The 15,335-nt window shown below is 44.0% G+C and overlaps 1 protein-coding gene across 5 annotated transcripts in view; it reads right to left on the bottom strand.

Moving 5' to 3' along the window:
- The window catches only part of KLHL2 (kelch like family member 2), a 117,943-nt gene that overhangs the window by 99,157 nt on the left and 3,451 nt on the right, over positions 1 to 15,335 (bottom strand). For all 5 annotated transcript variants that reach the window (XM_008058298.1, XM_021712458.1, XM_021712457.1 and 2 more), the window contains one exon: positions 5,970 to 6,095. In XM_008058298.1, coding sequence (XP_008056489.1) covers positions 5,970 to 6,007 — 38 coding nt within the window. In that variant the 5' untranslated portion in view covers positions 6,008 to 6,095. Of the gene's footprint in view, positions 1 to 5,969; positions 6,096 to 15,335 lie in introns of those variants that run through there.

The following is a 15,335-nucleotide window of genomic DNA, read 5'->3' as shown; positions in this document are numbered from 1 at the left end:
CCCAGGCAGGTCTCGAACCCACGGGCTCAGGCAATCCACTCACCTCAACCTCCCAAAGCACGGGATTACAGGCTGAGCCACCGAGCAGCTTTGCATTTCTGTGGCAGTGAAGCACAGGGAGAGCCTAGCTGTTGCGTTTAGTAAGACTCACCGCCACAGTAAGAGTCCAGAAAAGCATCACAGCCCCTCAGCAGAGTAACACCTGCTGAGTCTTTCAGATGGAAAGCAGGAAGATGTCAGTCAACTCGGATAGTCACAGGCATATATACCCTGTGTATTTCTCAGCCAGTGACTTAGAAACTGCTTTAAACTAGTGAAGGGCCCAGAACACAGAATCTCTCCTTCTTTTCATATGGAATCAAGACAGCAAAGTAAGAGTGAAAGATGTGACACAGCAAGTCGCAAGAAGACACAGGAAGGCATGTCAGGACCTGCGGGGACACAACTTCTCCAAATTTCAGGACTTGGAAGAACACCTGGCCACGGTTGAGAGGAGAGAATAAATAATTAGAAATAAAAGGAAAGAAGAATCTAGGGCCTAGGAAGAGAAGGTGGGGAGGGAGCAAGAGGGAGACGAGGGCTTAGAAGACTTCAAAGAACAGCAGCATGGCGGTGAGCTTCTGAAAACAGGTGAGGAGCGTGGACTGCAAACGTGTAGACCATGCACAAGGGAACCTTCCCACTAGAAGCTGCTTTCTAACATGGTGAAATAAATCATGAGTGGATACTCTTAACGACAACGGCCTAAAAGAAAACAGCCTGCTGTTCTGATTCCAGGGGATACTGAGGGCAGCACCTGGAGGCACAGTGCCCCACACCTGAGTCCCCAGCAGCAGGAGGAGGTGGGTTAGGAAAGGCACTGACTGCTGCACTGACTACTATCCATTTGTCAATTTCCATGAAACATTTGAGATTCCGCCCATGCTCAACACACACCACTTAAAAAATCAGCCTTAACGCTTGCTTAAAAAGCACTGCAGAACGCTGCCATTTAAATTGAGACCACAGGCTTCAACACATCTCTTCAGCTTTCTTAAATAAACAAGTCTGCTTGATTTCGGGGTTTCTCTCAACTGCTCAGTCCTTCAAGGAATGTCTTAATTCTACTTAAGCACAAAACAAAAACAAAAGAACCTGACAATGTTCTACTACAGAAAAATATTTATTAAAGTAATTTAAAAAATCACACCTCATGTAATGTCCTAAAATCAGTAATACAAAGCTATGATGAGAAAGGTAGACTCGCTCAAGGTCACTGTTTAATTCACCTGCCATTTAAGTAACAAACTATGAATTCATACAACAGCCATAACAGCAGTTTAGCCACAACTCAATGGCCACAAATGGAATTGTTCATGAATGCACAAAAGACCATCTAATCCTAGTAGGAATCTAGGTCCATGATGTCCAAAGTTCTGACGGGAAAACACAATATCCACTCGGTTAAGAGAGCATATCAGGCTATTTTGCCTAAATATCTTATAGGATGTAAGAACTGTTGTTCTATATGAACAACTAAACACTTATGGACTACGTAAGATATACAGGTTAACAGGTGAATTGCTTCCCATGATTTATGCTTTCTGAACAGTTTCAACTCCCAAACACTAAGGATTAAAATTATATTCCCAGCCGGTCTCGGTGGCTCAGCCTGTAATCCCGCCCCTTTGGGAGGCTGAGGTGAGTGGGTTGCCTGAGACCGCGGGTTCGAGACCTGCCCGGGCAACTTGGCGAGACCTCATCTCTACAATAAATCAAAAGGAGCCAGGCGTGGTAACGCGCACCTGTAGTTCCAGCTACTCGGAAAGCTGAGGCGGAAGGATCGCCGGAGCCCAGCAGGTTGAGGCTGCAGTGGCCGGGAGCAGCCACTGCACTCCAGTCTGGGTGACAGAGTGAGACTCCAACTCAAAAAAAAAAAAAAAAAATTATATTCCCTCTAAATAAAACAAATATTTTTATTTTATTGAGCTCCCCTCCATTCTCACTGAAATTTTTAAAGTTAAGAAAAAGTAGTTTTTATTTTTTTAATTTATTTTAAAGACAAAATGCTACCTTTTGACAATTCCTCTTTTGGTCATCTCAAAAAGCTGGCAATCTAATTTTCTCACCAAAACTCGTGCCTGGGATACAGTCTGCTTCTCTGTGCCTTTCACAGATGCAGGACAGTGTGTTGCCCACAATTAGCATCCTGTGAAGATCCACTGGTGTGATTCTGAAAATGTCAATGTTCTGAGAAACCACCCCTCCAACCCATGCTTGAGAAATCTGAAGTGAAGAGCTGACCTACCTACCACAGACATGCCGCGACCCAGCGCCTCCTCCTGCAACTCCAACAGGTCAGTCCTGCATATCACTCCCTCAGCTGACACTTACTGCCTCAGAAACCTCCATGGACTCTCACTGCCCAGGGGACAAGTCACAATTCTTCCCACACTTCTCGCCCCCACGCTCTATCCTTCTCTTGCTTCCTCATCTTTTCTGCACAGACTACCCAGCACGAACCCTCAACTTCCAGCATCCTGTAGGTGACCATGCACTCCCTCCCAAGCTCAAGCAAATAAGCCCACCCAGGAAGGCCTTCCTGCTCATCCCCACGTGAATTCTGCCGCACATGCACCCCGTCAGGGCCTGGCTGAAGCCTACCTGAGGGGGATGCTGTGACTTTCCCTGGGAGAGCCCTTTTCAGCATCCACGTTGGGAGAGCCCTTTTCGGCACCCACATTGTACACACAATCTCACTACCTCACCCTTTTCTCTGTCCATCTCCACCTACGAAGGGCACAGGCCACCTCAAATACTATCTTAGGATCCTGCACAGCCCTTGAGGCGTGTGAGCTGATTTCAAAGGACAACCAGGTGCTCACATACTTGGTGAATATATTGTTCAAAAGTGACACAGGGTCTAAAATAATTTTAAGTTATTCAAGCTCATATTGGGCTAAGATATAGAACTAGGCCTCCGTGCCTTCTGTCTCAAATGAATTTAAGAAAACAATAAAAGACCATGTTCTTTTTCTATAAAACAATTTGAATTCTGTAACTTAAACCTTATATAACTCCTGTCCTCCTACTCCATTCCCACAACCTTACACCAATTACAATTGCCTCCCTCAAACAAAGGTCCATAAAAACATTCTCTAGTGCACAGTTGTTGGTCCACCACTTCAAGGGTAGACCCAAGAGCAGCATAACAAGAACAAGGAAGTTCCCTTCCCAGAAGTCAGGAAACCACTCTCAGTAGCCTTCCTGGCAACAGGAAGTTGATGCAAGGACAGGAAATAATTAACGATTTTCAGCTGTACTAGGAACAGGCCTCTTCAGAGATTTTTTTCCTTAAAGAATTATTTGAATTGGCTATAAGACGTAAGAGAGAAAGAGAATGACATTTTAATTAAAGGTCGGAGGACAGTCATTTTTTAAAATGCTGTTGGTGAGCACCTTCATTAAAACTACCTGGCCAGGCATGGTGGATCAGCCTATAATCCCAGCATTTTGGGAGGCCGAGGCAAGTGTATTGCCTGAGCCCACGGGTTCAAGACCAGCCCAGGCAATATGGTGAGACCTCGTCTCTACAATAAATAAAAAATTAGCCAGGCATGGTAGCTCACGCCTATAGTTCCAGTTACTTGGAAGGCTGAAGCAGAAGGATCACTGGAGCCCACCAGGTTAAAGCTTAAAGCCTGAGACTCCAACTCAAAAAAAAAAACCAACCTGGCACCAACAGTCTGGCTACTCAAAGGCCATTCTTCATTCTGAGAATCAGTGTCAACCACCAACCTGGTGACATACTAGATCCTGAAATGGAGCAACACAAAGAACAGGAAGGCACTATTTCACAGCCATGGAGTTCACACCCAAAGCGGAACAAGGGGCTGAATGAAGCTAGAACCAATAATCCTAGGATGAAGCAAGGACACCACAGGGCTTGCAGGCAGACAGGAATCGCCTCACAGGCTCCGAGAATGTCAGAGCAGCACTGAACCTGAGACATCCTCCTGTCCACTACCCCCATTGACAGTCAAAGCTCAAAGACGTAAAACAACTGGCCCAAGGCCAGGCAATGTATTCCAAAATTTAGGTCATTCACCTCGAGAGAAGTAGCACTCGGTCATCCCTGAAAGTTAGTGAGCTGTGCCCAGGTCAAGAGAGAGCGCCACACACACACCTGCAGAAAGCCAAGGCCACCTGCGCCCCCCAGGAGCAAGGAAAAGGAAACTTTGGCTAGTCCTATGAAAAGTCAGTCTCTTTACATTTCTCAAAGAGAAAAAAGAGCCACTATAGATCCCAGTCTTAAAATAACCATTCTATTTTTCTTACTTTTCTTCCAGTTCCACTTAGAAACCACTACATTTCACATTCTAGTAACTACTGTCACAACAAGATTAAAATCTGAAACAGCACCCTCAGACCTGTTGGATTATCCCAGCCATACATTCTCCAAAGAACAAATGAGATCCCACATTTGGAAATGTTATCGGAGCAGGAGTAGGAAGCAAGCGAAACTAATTTCAGTTCAAACCCTCCTGCCCCTCTCCAGTCATCCTCCCCCCAGCAGCCTGTGTGCTCCACACAAACTTGATCAGGCCCCATCCCTGCTGGACTTTCCAACGGCTCCCCCAAGGTGGCTCATGCATCATAAAAGTCAAAGTGTCAGACTCAGGGGAGGCCCTTCCCACCTGCTCAGTTCAGTGCTACCTCCAATTCCTCAGTGAGGCCAGTTCCCTCCCCCATGGGGCTTGTAGGGCCAGTCCCCATGCTTCCTAGAACACTGCCCTCCCGTCTTCTTGCTCCCATCCTGACTTTAGCCCCCACCTCTATTTCCTCTCATTTCTACCTAACTATCCCTGTCTTTCTGGGCCACCGTAACCCACCCTTGGGTGCCCACCCTCCTGCACCTGCAGCCTCTGTGCAGCACTTCTTGGCACTGCAGTGAATCACGTCTGTCATTCTCTGGTGAATACCCACCTCTTGCAGACACCAGCAGCCCCAGGAGGGTGATAATCACATCTGGTTTTGCCCATCATTGCACCTACCTCTAGTACCCAACAGATAAATATTTATTGAGCTGTTAATTTCATTTAAAAAGAACCAAACGAATGATGGATCTAAAGAGTAGGCTTCAGAAAGACCATCAGAGAGAGACTAAGAAAGTGCAACCCCTTCCCAGTCAAGCACTCGGCACACCAAGTAGATCTATGTAGACTGCTTTCACCAAGGGAATGGTAGGAAAAAGTAAAGCTTTCATAAAGTGCAAGAAAATAAAACCAAGACTGTTAACACATACATCAGCCTTTTAATTTTTTTAAAGCTAATTTACAATCAGCTTTTCATGTCACTCCTTTCAGTGCAAGTGGTTCTTAACATATTTGAGGATTACCACAGCAATGGGCAGGTCACCACTTCCCAAAACTACTACCACTATCACCACCACCACCAAGAAGAGTTACATTTTTCTGTCTAAAAGTTTCTTTCCCTATTCTCTGTGACTGTAAGTTAGAAGCTCTGGACCAGCACTGTCCAATAAAAATATAATGCAAGTCACAATTTGCTAGTAACAAAAGTAGAAAAGTAAAAAGAAACAAGTGTAATTAATTTCAGTCATATAGTCTATTTTAACTCCAACATACTACCATTTCCACATGTAATAAGTATTTTAAACTATTAATATACTATTTACACTCCTTTCTTTGCACTGTCTCAGACATCCATTGTGTGTTTCCCACCCACAGCACATGTCCATTCAGACTAGCTGCCTGTGGCTAGTAGCTACTGTAGTGGGTAGAGGAGCCCCTACCATCCACAAGTCCCATAAGTCTTCTGCTTTCTTCCTTTAAAAAACACTTGCAGAAGAAGCTTTTAATGTTCCCCATATCAAAGAAACAATTCATAGGGGGGAGTGTACTCACTACAAACAACTGAAAAATAAAGAGAAGAGATCCATGGCCACGAGTTCATTCGTGTATTGATACCTTCTTAATTCGTTCATGACTTTAAAGGCTTTCTTCATATGCCAAGGATTCACTGTCACTGGGCAATGTTTTTCAGCATTATCATCTTTTGAATCGAGAGGCTTCTGATGACCCTGCTTTGTGCATCTGTACATAAAAAAAAAAAAAAAAAAAAAGAACAAAAACAGAAAAAGATCATATTAAAGATAACTTGGTCTGGGCTTAGTAAGCTACAAGATCCAATGAGCACCTCCCCCTACTCATTCCAAGGGGTCACAGGGATTGGGTATCCCAGTGCAAGACACAATTCCAAACACTTTCCAATGGTCACTATGATTCCAACAAAAAGGCGGGCAATTATCACCCTTGTGCCAAAGATCTGTCAAAGATGAACACAGAAAATGCAGTAAAAGTTCCTTAGCAACTATCTCCAATAAAAATGCTGGGAGATGATCTCTGCTGGAAATTAACTTGCTCTCACAATCTGCTACAGTGAAAACAATTAACTAACTGAGACAGGAGCAGGATCATATTTTACCCAAACTTGAGAAACTCAGAATCTGATTTAAATGTTGCTCTCTACCTGCAAGGATACTTACCCTGTCTATTTTGCACCCACATCAACAGGAGATTAATCTTGTTAGCTAGTGTCCTTGAGTATTTACAACACAGCAGCCACTGTCATTACTTGGTGAGTTCTCACAACTCACCCCCATTTAACGGATGAAGAGAACAGTCAGATAACTCCAGACAGGGTAAAGTGAGTAAAAACACAAGTGAAAGTGCAGCTAGTCTCTCTCCACCTCACATTTCCATTCACGTTGAATGCCATTTCCTACATTAAACAAGGAACACCACACATTTACAACTCTTAAGAGCAGAAGGCTATGTTGGTATTACTAGATAAATTATTCTTTCAAGACTTAGGAGCCAAAAAATTAAATAAAACCTGGGTACCTTGTGGCAGAGGGTAAAGAATAAACTGCAAATTAACAGATATAAGAAAACTTTTTGAAGTGATGGTTGCACAACTTGATAAATTTACTAAAAATCACTGAACTGTACAACTACAACGGGTGGATTTTATAGTATGCAAATTATACGTCAACAAAGCTATTAAATTTAAGAATCAGGATACCAACGGTTTTTTGTTTGTTTGTTTGTTTGAGTCAGAGTCTCACTCTGTCGCCCAGGCTGGAGTGCAGTGGCATGCTCACAGTCACCACAGCCTCAACCTGCTGGGCTCAGGTGATCCTTTCACCTCAGCCTTCCAAGTAGCTGGAACTACAGGTGTGCACTACCGCACCCAGCTAACTTTTTGATTTATTGTGGAGATGAGGTCTTGCCAAGTTCCACTGGGCTCAGGGAATCCTCTCTTCTCTTCCCAAAGTGCTGGGATTATAGGCTAGAGTCAGGGTACCAATTTTTCAATCAGGTTCAAAAAGTTAAGCCTACAAAAATCATACTTGTACATATATCAAAAAACAAGCAAACATCATTAACTTAGCTCCCTTTCCTGACTCATTTCTGAAGGGATGACTTGTTTTTTAAAAATAGTATTGTAATAAATAAATAAATAAATATTATTTTCATTAATTCATTCAGCAATTTTTCTTTAGTGCCAACCATGAACCAAGCACTATCCATAAAGCACTCAGAACACATTAGTGAGTCAAAAGAAGACTCTGTCCTCACAGGACGTGGAGTCTAGGGAGAAAGGACAGTGAACACCACAGGTCTGTGAGTGGACAGCACGCTGGGAGATGACAAGGGCAGTGGGAACAGAATGAGTGGGGCGAGGTCAAGACAGTGGAAGTGAAGGGGGTGTGGTGGCCAGCGGAATCACAGTGTCAAGCAGGGTGCTTAGGGAAGGCCCAGGGACAACTAAGATCTCAGCATAAGACCAGAAAGTGAGACTGTGCAGAGGGAGGGCACAGTTGGAGAGAGGCAGTGTGTGCCTGGAGTGTTGCAGGAGCCATTAGCAGAGGGCTGGGCAGAGGGGTGAGGGGAGCATGGAATGAGTGGAGCCTTGCAGGACACTATAAGGACTCTGGCCTTGGCCTTGAGTGTATGCGGAGGCACCACAGAGGAGTGATGCAACTCAACCTGTGTTTTCAAAGACGACTTGGGCTGCTGGTTGAGCAGAGTCCACATGGCAAGTGATAAAAACGGGAATGATTGAGGAGGGTATCAGTAACTCAGTTGCAGAGGACAGCGGCTTCAGCAGGGTGGAAGAGCAGGAAGGGAGGAAGGTAGCCGAGATCTGCTGACACGGTGGTTGCAACATGTCAAAGAGTCAGAGTGACTTGTCTTTGGCCCAAGCAAGCTGAAGGACTGTGTTTCAGGTCACTGAGACGGAAAGGCTGCAGGTAGAGCTGATTTGGGGAGGATGATCAAGAACTCAGGGTTCATACATGTTGGTTTTAAAATATCAGATAAGGAGTCTGGAGTTGGAGAGAGAAAATGAGCTGGAGATAGGAATTTGGGAATCACTGGTCTCATGAATGGTATGTGAAGCCATGAGACTGAGGTGCTCAGCATCAGGGTAACCTCTAAAATTAACCATAGAAGCTACCTTTCTCCCAGTCCCAGAACCAACATCAGCTGGGGCACCAACTCTATGGGGGCTTGCCTGCTAGATGTGGATGGAGGGCACCTCTCCTTCCCCATCCTTGAGAGCTTCCTGGGGGGCCTAAGGAATGAATGAGCATGAGGCATCACCTCCAGAGGGAAAGCACCCCCCTGGGGCAGGGAGGAAAGAGGTGTGCTACACTGTGGCCCCTTGGGGGAGGGTGAAGAGGGGGGTTTCGCCTGGTCTAAGAAATGGAAAGCACTAGTACGTCCAGAGGCCAGAAGGTGAAAGAACATCCACATCTGAAAGGAAAGGACTGAGGAAACGCTTCTGATACAGGACATATTATCATTTCCATTATAAACAGCAGGAAACCAGCAAGGGAAACCACATAACCTATGCAAACTTCCTTACCACGTCACACTGCATGTCTACACAGACAGCAAAAGAAACAGTATTTATTCTAATTCCACCTCTAGTTTAACAATTTAGAAGTTACAACAAAGGAATCAGCAAAACTATCATAGAAGAGTTTTCAGTGCTCAGAGTGGAAGCAAAAGCAACACTGCTCTGGAGAGAGTATCGTTATTGACGAGTCAAGAGGGCTTATATTTGCTTTAAAAATTAGGACTTAGAACTCCCACACTAGAGAACTGAGTTTAAGACAGCTGCCATGCCATAGTCAGTGCCCACACTGGTACTCTCTGAAGTCTGTTTCAGCTCCTGGTTTTTCTGATGCACTCCAAAAACTCTGCAAAGAAAAGACTTTATTGAAAGACTTAACAGAATAAGTAAGAAATAACACTGAATTTCTATACATGTTCTCTGCGCTGGGAGCCACTTACAAGCACAGCACCCCACTGCCCAGGTCTAATTTCGACACAAACGCCCTTTCTATCACTTCCCACTAACTATGTGGCTTGGTGTGAGATGCTCTCTCACTCAGAAGCAGAACTGAGTAACAGAAAATGATGCATAATGTCTAAAACTATCAGTGTGAAAATCATATATAAACTAGAAACAAGCAGCTGAGTGGGAGATAAGGGTTCCCACTTTAAGGTACACCCTGCGGGTCCAGAATGACACCTGAGCCTCTGCAGCAGAAAGCCTCCACGCTGAGAACTGTCTTCTTCAGAACATTCCCCTTTAGTCTTTCCCCAATTCCACAACTCATCTCACAATATCCAACAGCCTATTGTTATCAAAACATGCTCTAAAATAGCCGGGGTTTCCAAGGGCTAGGATTCCAGTGTACTGCTACGTTTTATAACAGATCATCCTAAAGCCTTCCTTTAATGACTGACTTCTGCAAATTCCCAGCTGTTGGCAAGGTTGGCTTCTCAAATGAGGTGACTTTCAATCTCTGCCCAAGAATAAACTAGTGATGATAACTGAATTCTCACAGAGGAAGAAAAGAAAGATTCCGACAGCACTGTCTTCCTCAAATTGTCAATATTTCATAACCAGGCAGAGGTTTAATCTGGCAACAGTTCTGAGGACACCTTAGAAAGGAGGTTAATTTCTTTAGACATCTACTACCTACTCGCTTTAGAACAGTGGTTTTCAGTGGAGGAGAAGAGAAAGAGCAGAATCACCCAAGCGATTTTTTAAACTACAAATGCCCATCCCTCCTGATGTGCAGAGCCAGGCAAGCCCTTTCTAAGATAGTCTATCTGAATGATGGCACCTCCAGGAGTGGGACTGGAGGCAGCTGTGCATGACTTTAAAAACAGCAGTATCACAGGTCACATGATATGCCCTACCACCCACTCTCCTCCTCCCCAGACAATCGTTTTAGAAAATACGGATTGTTGCTGGGCACGGTGGCTGACGCCTATAATCCCAGCACTTTGGGAGGCTAAGGGGAGAGGACTGCCTGAGCTTAGGGGTTCAAGACCAGCCTGGGCAACTTGGTGAGACTTCGTCTCTACAGTAAATCAAAAAATCAGCCAGGTGTGGTGGTTCATGTCTATAGTTCCAGCCACTTGGAAGGCTGAGGCAGAGGGATCGCCTGAGTCTAGCAGGTTGAGGTTGCAGTGGCTGTGAGCATGCCACTGCACTCCAGTCTGGGTGACAGAGTGAGACTCCAACTCAAAAAAAAAAAAAAAAGAAAAGAAAATATTGATTGTTTATGTCTTTAGGGTTTACAGGTAGAAATAATGCTACAATTCAGTAAACGACGCGGTTGCTAAATTTAACAGGGACCAAAGACATTGCCACATTTGGGACATAAACCCTTGGCCTGGTGGCCACCATCCCTACTCTCCCCTCTGTCTGCTCAACTCGAAGTTGCAAGACTCCCTGCTTGCCATGAGTCACCCACCATTACTCACAAACTTCTGCCAGGTTCATATTGGCAGCTGTTGTTTTCCAAGGCGCCATCCATGTCATATTGTTCTGAAGTTCCTCCATCCCTTCATAGCATTTCTTCTATTCCCTCTGCTGTCTGCCCAGCTGAACTTGCATCAGAAGCTGGTATCATATTAACATCGCTCCCACACCCAACTCTAGGACCCCAGAAGTAGAGTTACAACCATAACTAATATTTTAACAAATATCTGTTATACCATGCTACAGCTTCTCAACAAAATACCCTCACATCACTCAACCAAATAACCGCCATATTACTTGGAGGCTGTGAAAGCAGAGGGCATTCTCCATTAGAAACACACTTCGGTTTGAGTTAGGGTTGCGGTTTCAGTTTTTACAATAAGCTAAAGGCAAAGAGATACATTCTGCAAATTTTCTTCCAGTGCTTGAAATTTAAACTTCTATTAGGTACGCAGGCAGTAGAATAAATGTAATCTACAAACATATGGTCATATTACCAAATAAATGCAGCTTTTAAAAATGTAAACCCTACAGATACATATCTTTAGTATGTAGACCCTTAGAACTGATATGAAGCATCCTGTGAGAGAACAACTACCTACCCTGCATCAAGTCACAGAAAACATGACAGACTACTTAGTTGTAATACATATATTGTTAAAAGTTGTAGTTCCAATTTTCCAGACCTTAAAAGGAAATACCTAGAAAAGCTAGAACTGCCCAACTTTACTAAAATGTACATGCAGTTAAAAACCAGCGCCCTGGACCCCATGGCCGGTGGCTGGATTGCCAGAGGTGGAGAGGTTGACAGAAGGTGGAGTGTAATTGCTCTCTGATAGTAGAACAATGGAGCTGTAAAAGCTCTGCTTCAGCTCCACTCTCTCCCTCCCACCTACATGACAAACAGAGTACAATCAGGCACTTTTTGTCCCTGACAGCAACAATTACCAAGAGAGGGACTAGAGTGAGAGCATGCCTTATGCAACATCCATCTTTTAAAGAACACTGTATAAACAATTAACACTGCATTGTGTCAAAGTAGGATATTCGTGAGGTGCTGAAATAGGGAAACATTTCCATTTCTTCTATCACTCCTATTCCTGACCTTTCGTTTGCCACTTTTCCCAGCGTGCCATCACTGGGTTGGTAAGAGGGGCAGTGTGACTTGGTGGTGCGACTGGTTGGGCTGCACTATGCAGCACTTGCAAGAAAAGGCACTCAAAGGGGCCGGAGTTGGGCGGAAGACCTGAACTGTGGTCCCACCCAGGCCAAACATGATCCAAGCAGCCTTGGAGCAGTTACAGAGCCTCTCTGGGCTTCAGACTGTTTGTTTCATTCCACAATATGTCTAGTGTAGAATGTAACATGAAGGTCAAATATAAGAATATCCCACCCACTTACCTCAGGAAGCGAAGTGCTAAGCTTAGCCATATGCACATAAACAAACTATATGAGAAAACTGTTGAGTCTAGCAGTTAAACTGAATACGGCGATATATCTCTATAGATTTATCGGCCCTCCTCGTTTTGATTTGTGACATTCAATTCCAAGTTACAGCAATACTCAAAGCGACCACAACTGCTAATAAATTAAATACATAAGTGCTGCCTGGATGCTACTGTCTGCCTCGTGCTAAGCAGGGGAGGGACATAAAGGAGGCTGGACCAGGACCTTTCTCCAGGCACCATCTATGTGGCAAGGCACACCCAGAACCTCCAAGGGTGGCACAATATCAATGCACAGGTGCAGTTAAAAACATTGCAGGAATGAATGCTGAGTTGGAATGAGTAGGGGTAAGCAGGAAAGACTGTGAAGGAGACAGGGCTCTATGTGGCCCTGAAAGAGTGCTAAGCCTTTTAACTGGGGGACAGAGGTATAGGGGGAGGATAGAGGTATAGGGGAAGGCCAGAGAATCATGGCTTTTGATAAGGTGAAGTTTAAAGCACATTATGACCCTAGATATAAGAGAAAGTCAAAATGATGGAGAGCTATGACTGCCTGAATATCTGGCTTTCTTTTTCTTTTTCTTTTTTTGAGTCAAGATCTCATTCTATCACTCAGGTTGGAGTGCAGTGACACAATCATGGCTCACTGCAGTCTTGACCTCCTGAATTCAGGCAATACTTCCACCTCAACCTCCCGAGTAGCTGGGACTTCAGGCATGCACCACCATGGTCAGCTAATTTTTGTTGTTGTTGTTGTTGTTTTTTTAATAGAAACTAGTTCTCACTACGTTGCCCAGGCTGATCTTGAACTCCTGGGCTCCAGCAATCTTCCCGCCTCAGCCTCCCAAAGTGTTGGGATTACAGGCGTAAGCCACCACACCCAGCCAGTATCTGGTTTTGGTAAGCCATTTCATGTGATTCTAATGATGTTGCAACAGGGTTAAAATAACAGGTAAACCGAAAAGGGAGAGAATACACAGAGCTCAACAGGAGACCACTGAAAAAAATTTACCTATCAAGTGATGAAATCCACTCATCAGAAAAGTAGCAACCAGAATGGACACTTGAAACTGAAACTCTACAGTACTGAGGACTGATAAGATGTGGAGGGTGAAGAAAGACAGAAACCAAAAACTAGCCCACTGCAATGTGTATCAGGGAACAGTCATACCACTGAGTAAGCAGAGACATTATAAAGGAAGTCAGTTTGGGAACACATCAGCTTTAGACATGCTGAGTTTATAGGTGTGAGCTAAGAGTAGACACTCTGTTAGAAGCTCAAAATTCCATACTGATGCACAGATCTAGAGTCCAGACCCAAGATAAAGATGGAGTCATGACTTACAGATTAACAGCTGATTGAAAAGAATTGGCCAAGGGCAACTTCTGCAAGGAACAACTATTGACCACAAACAGTATTAGGGCAGCCATAGTGGTGGCTCACACCTGTGATCCAAGCATTTTGGGAGGCTAAGGAGGAAGGACTGCTTGAGGGCAGGAGTTCAAGACCAGCCTGGGCCTAGACCAGTCTCGTGAGACCTCATCTCTACAGAAACATTTAAAAAATTCAGTCGGGCATACTGGCATGTATGTATAGTCTCAGTTACTCAGAAGGCTAAGGCAGAAGGATCACCTAAACCCAGGAGTTCAAGGCTGCAGAAAGCCGTGATTGTGCCTGTGTACTCCAGCCTGGGCAATAGAGGTTTCAACTCAAAAACACTTTAAAGGAAAAAGGAAGCCATGCAAGACAGAAAAAAATGTGATCAATAGAGAGGTTAGAGTTCCAGCTTTTCCAATCTTTGACAAGCTTAGGAAAGTAACTCTATTTCCCTCAACTGAAATAATAGTAGGAGACCTATGCTATAAGGTCATTGAAAAGATTAAGTGAGATAAACTAATAAAGTATGTAAATTCCATTTAGCAACCTAAAAACTAGAGGAGGAATCCTAGAAAAAGTGGTGTCATGAAGAGCAAGGGTTTGTTTATCAAGGCAGAATCAGTGAATGGAGCTAGTCAAAGAAGTATTTTAGAGACAGTCAAAAATGTAAGAAAGGACAGTGTATGTAAGACACAGAGAAGTATACTGTCCCACTCACTACAGTAATTGTCTTATCGGGAAAAATTCAAGAATGTCCCTGTACGTGCTGCTCCCTCCATCTGGAATACTGTTGCCCTCTGGACTATGCTGGAATACCACTCATCAAAGACACCCTGGTCCGGTCTGGAACATCTCTCTCTACCCCTCCTTATTCCCTATCCCCTTTATCCTGCTTTTTTTTTTAAACAGTACTTACCACTACCAGTATTATGCCATATATTTGTTTACTATTAGTTTCAACTATAAGGAAAAGAACTATGTTTTGTTTTCTGAGATATCACCAAGACCTGGCTATAGTAGGCCCTCAATAAATATAAATTAGAAACCCAAACTGACTCACCATAAGTATATTTGAAATTTGGTGGAATACTATAGAAAAGCAACTGAAAGGCAATTTCCTTCTTTGCACCACCTGGAAAGAACCTTCTGCCTGATCTTAAGAAAGCTGTTCAGTGGTTTTCATCAACACTACCATACAAATCCCTAAGAGCACAGATGAGGACATTTACAGTCACCAGCAGAGAAGCACACTTGCTTATACTGGGAATGCCAAAAAATGTATACACATTTTAAGGGATGTTAAGAGATGTTCCCCATAATCAGAAGTGTCTGGATGCAGATGGTAAGCACTTTGAGCGCCTCTTATAACTGCAGAAGTCAAATGTGACTCGTATTCATCTTTTTGTATCAGTATATATTGAGTATTACAATTTTAATACAGTTTTTTCTTTTCTTAAAATGCATACTTTTTTGGCCTCCTCTGTATTTACTGAATGCCTACCCACGTGCATTATAAAATGTGAATCCGAAGCTAAAGGTGGGGGGGGGGCGTGGTTTTGGGGGGGGGGCCAATTCTCCGCCCCAATGTCTAAGGAGGGCTGGAAATGGCCTGCATCCTCTGGGGAGAGACAGCTGTGCATACTCCCTCCCCACCTCTACAC

This window comes from Carlito syrichta, unplaced genomic scaffold (genome assembly GCF_000164805.1).
Source record: "Carlito syrichta isolate Samal-C Ts95f unplaced genomic scaffold, Tarsius_syrichta-2.0.1 Scaffold303285, whole genome shotgun sequence".
NCBI lineage: Eukaryota > Metazoa > Chordata > Mammalia > Primates > Tarsiidae > Carlito > Carlito syrichta.
This window is presented reverse-complemented; position numbering and strand designations above follow the sequence as displayed.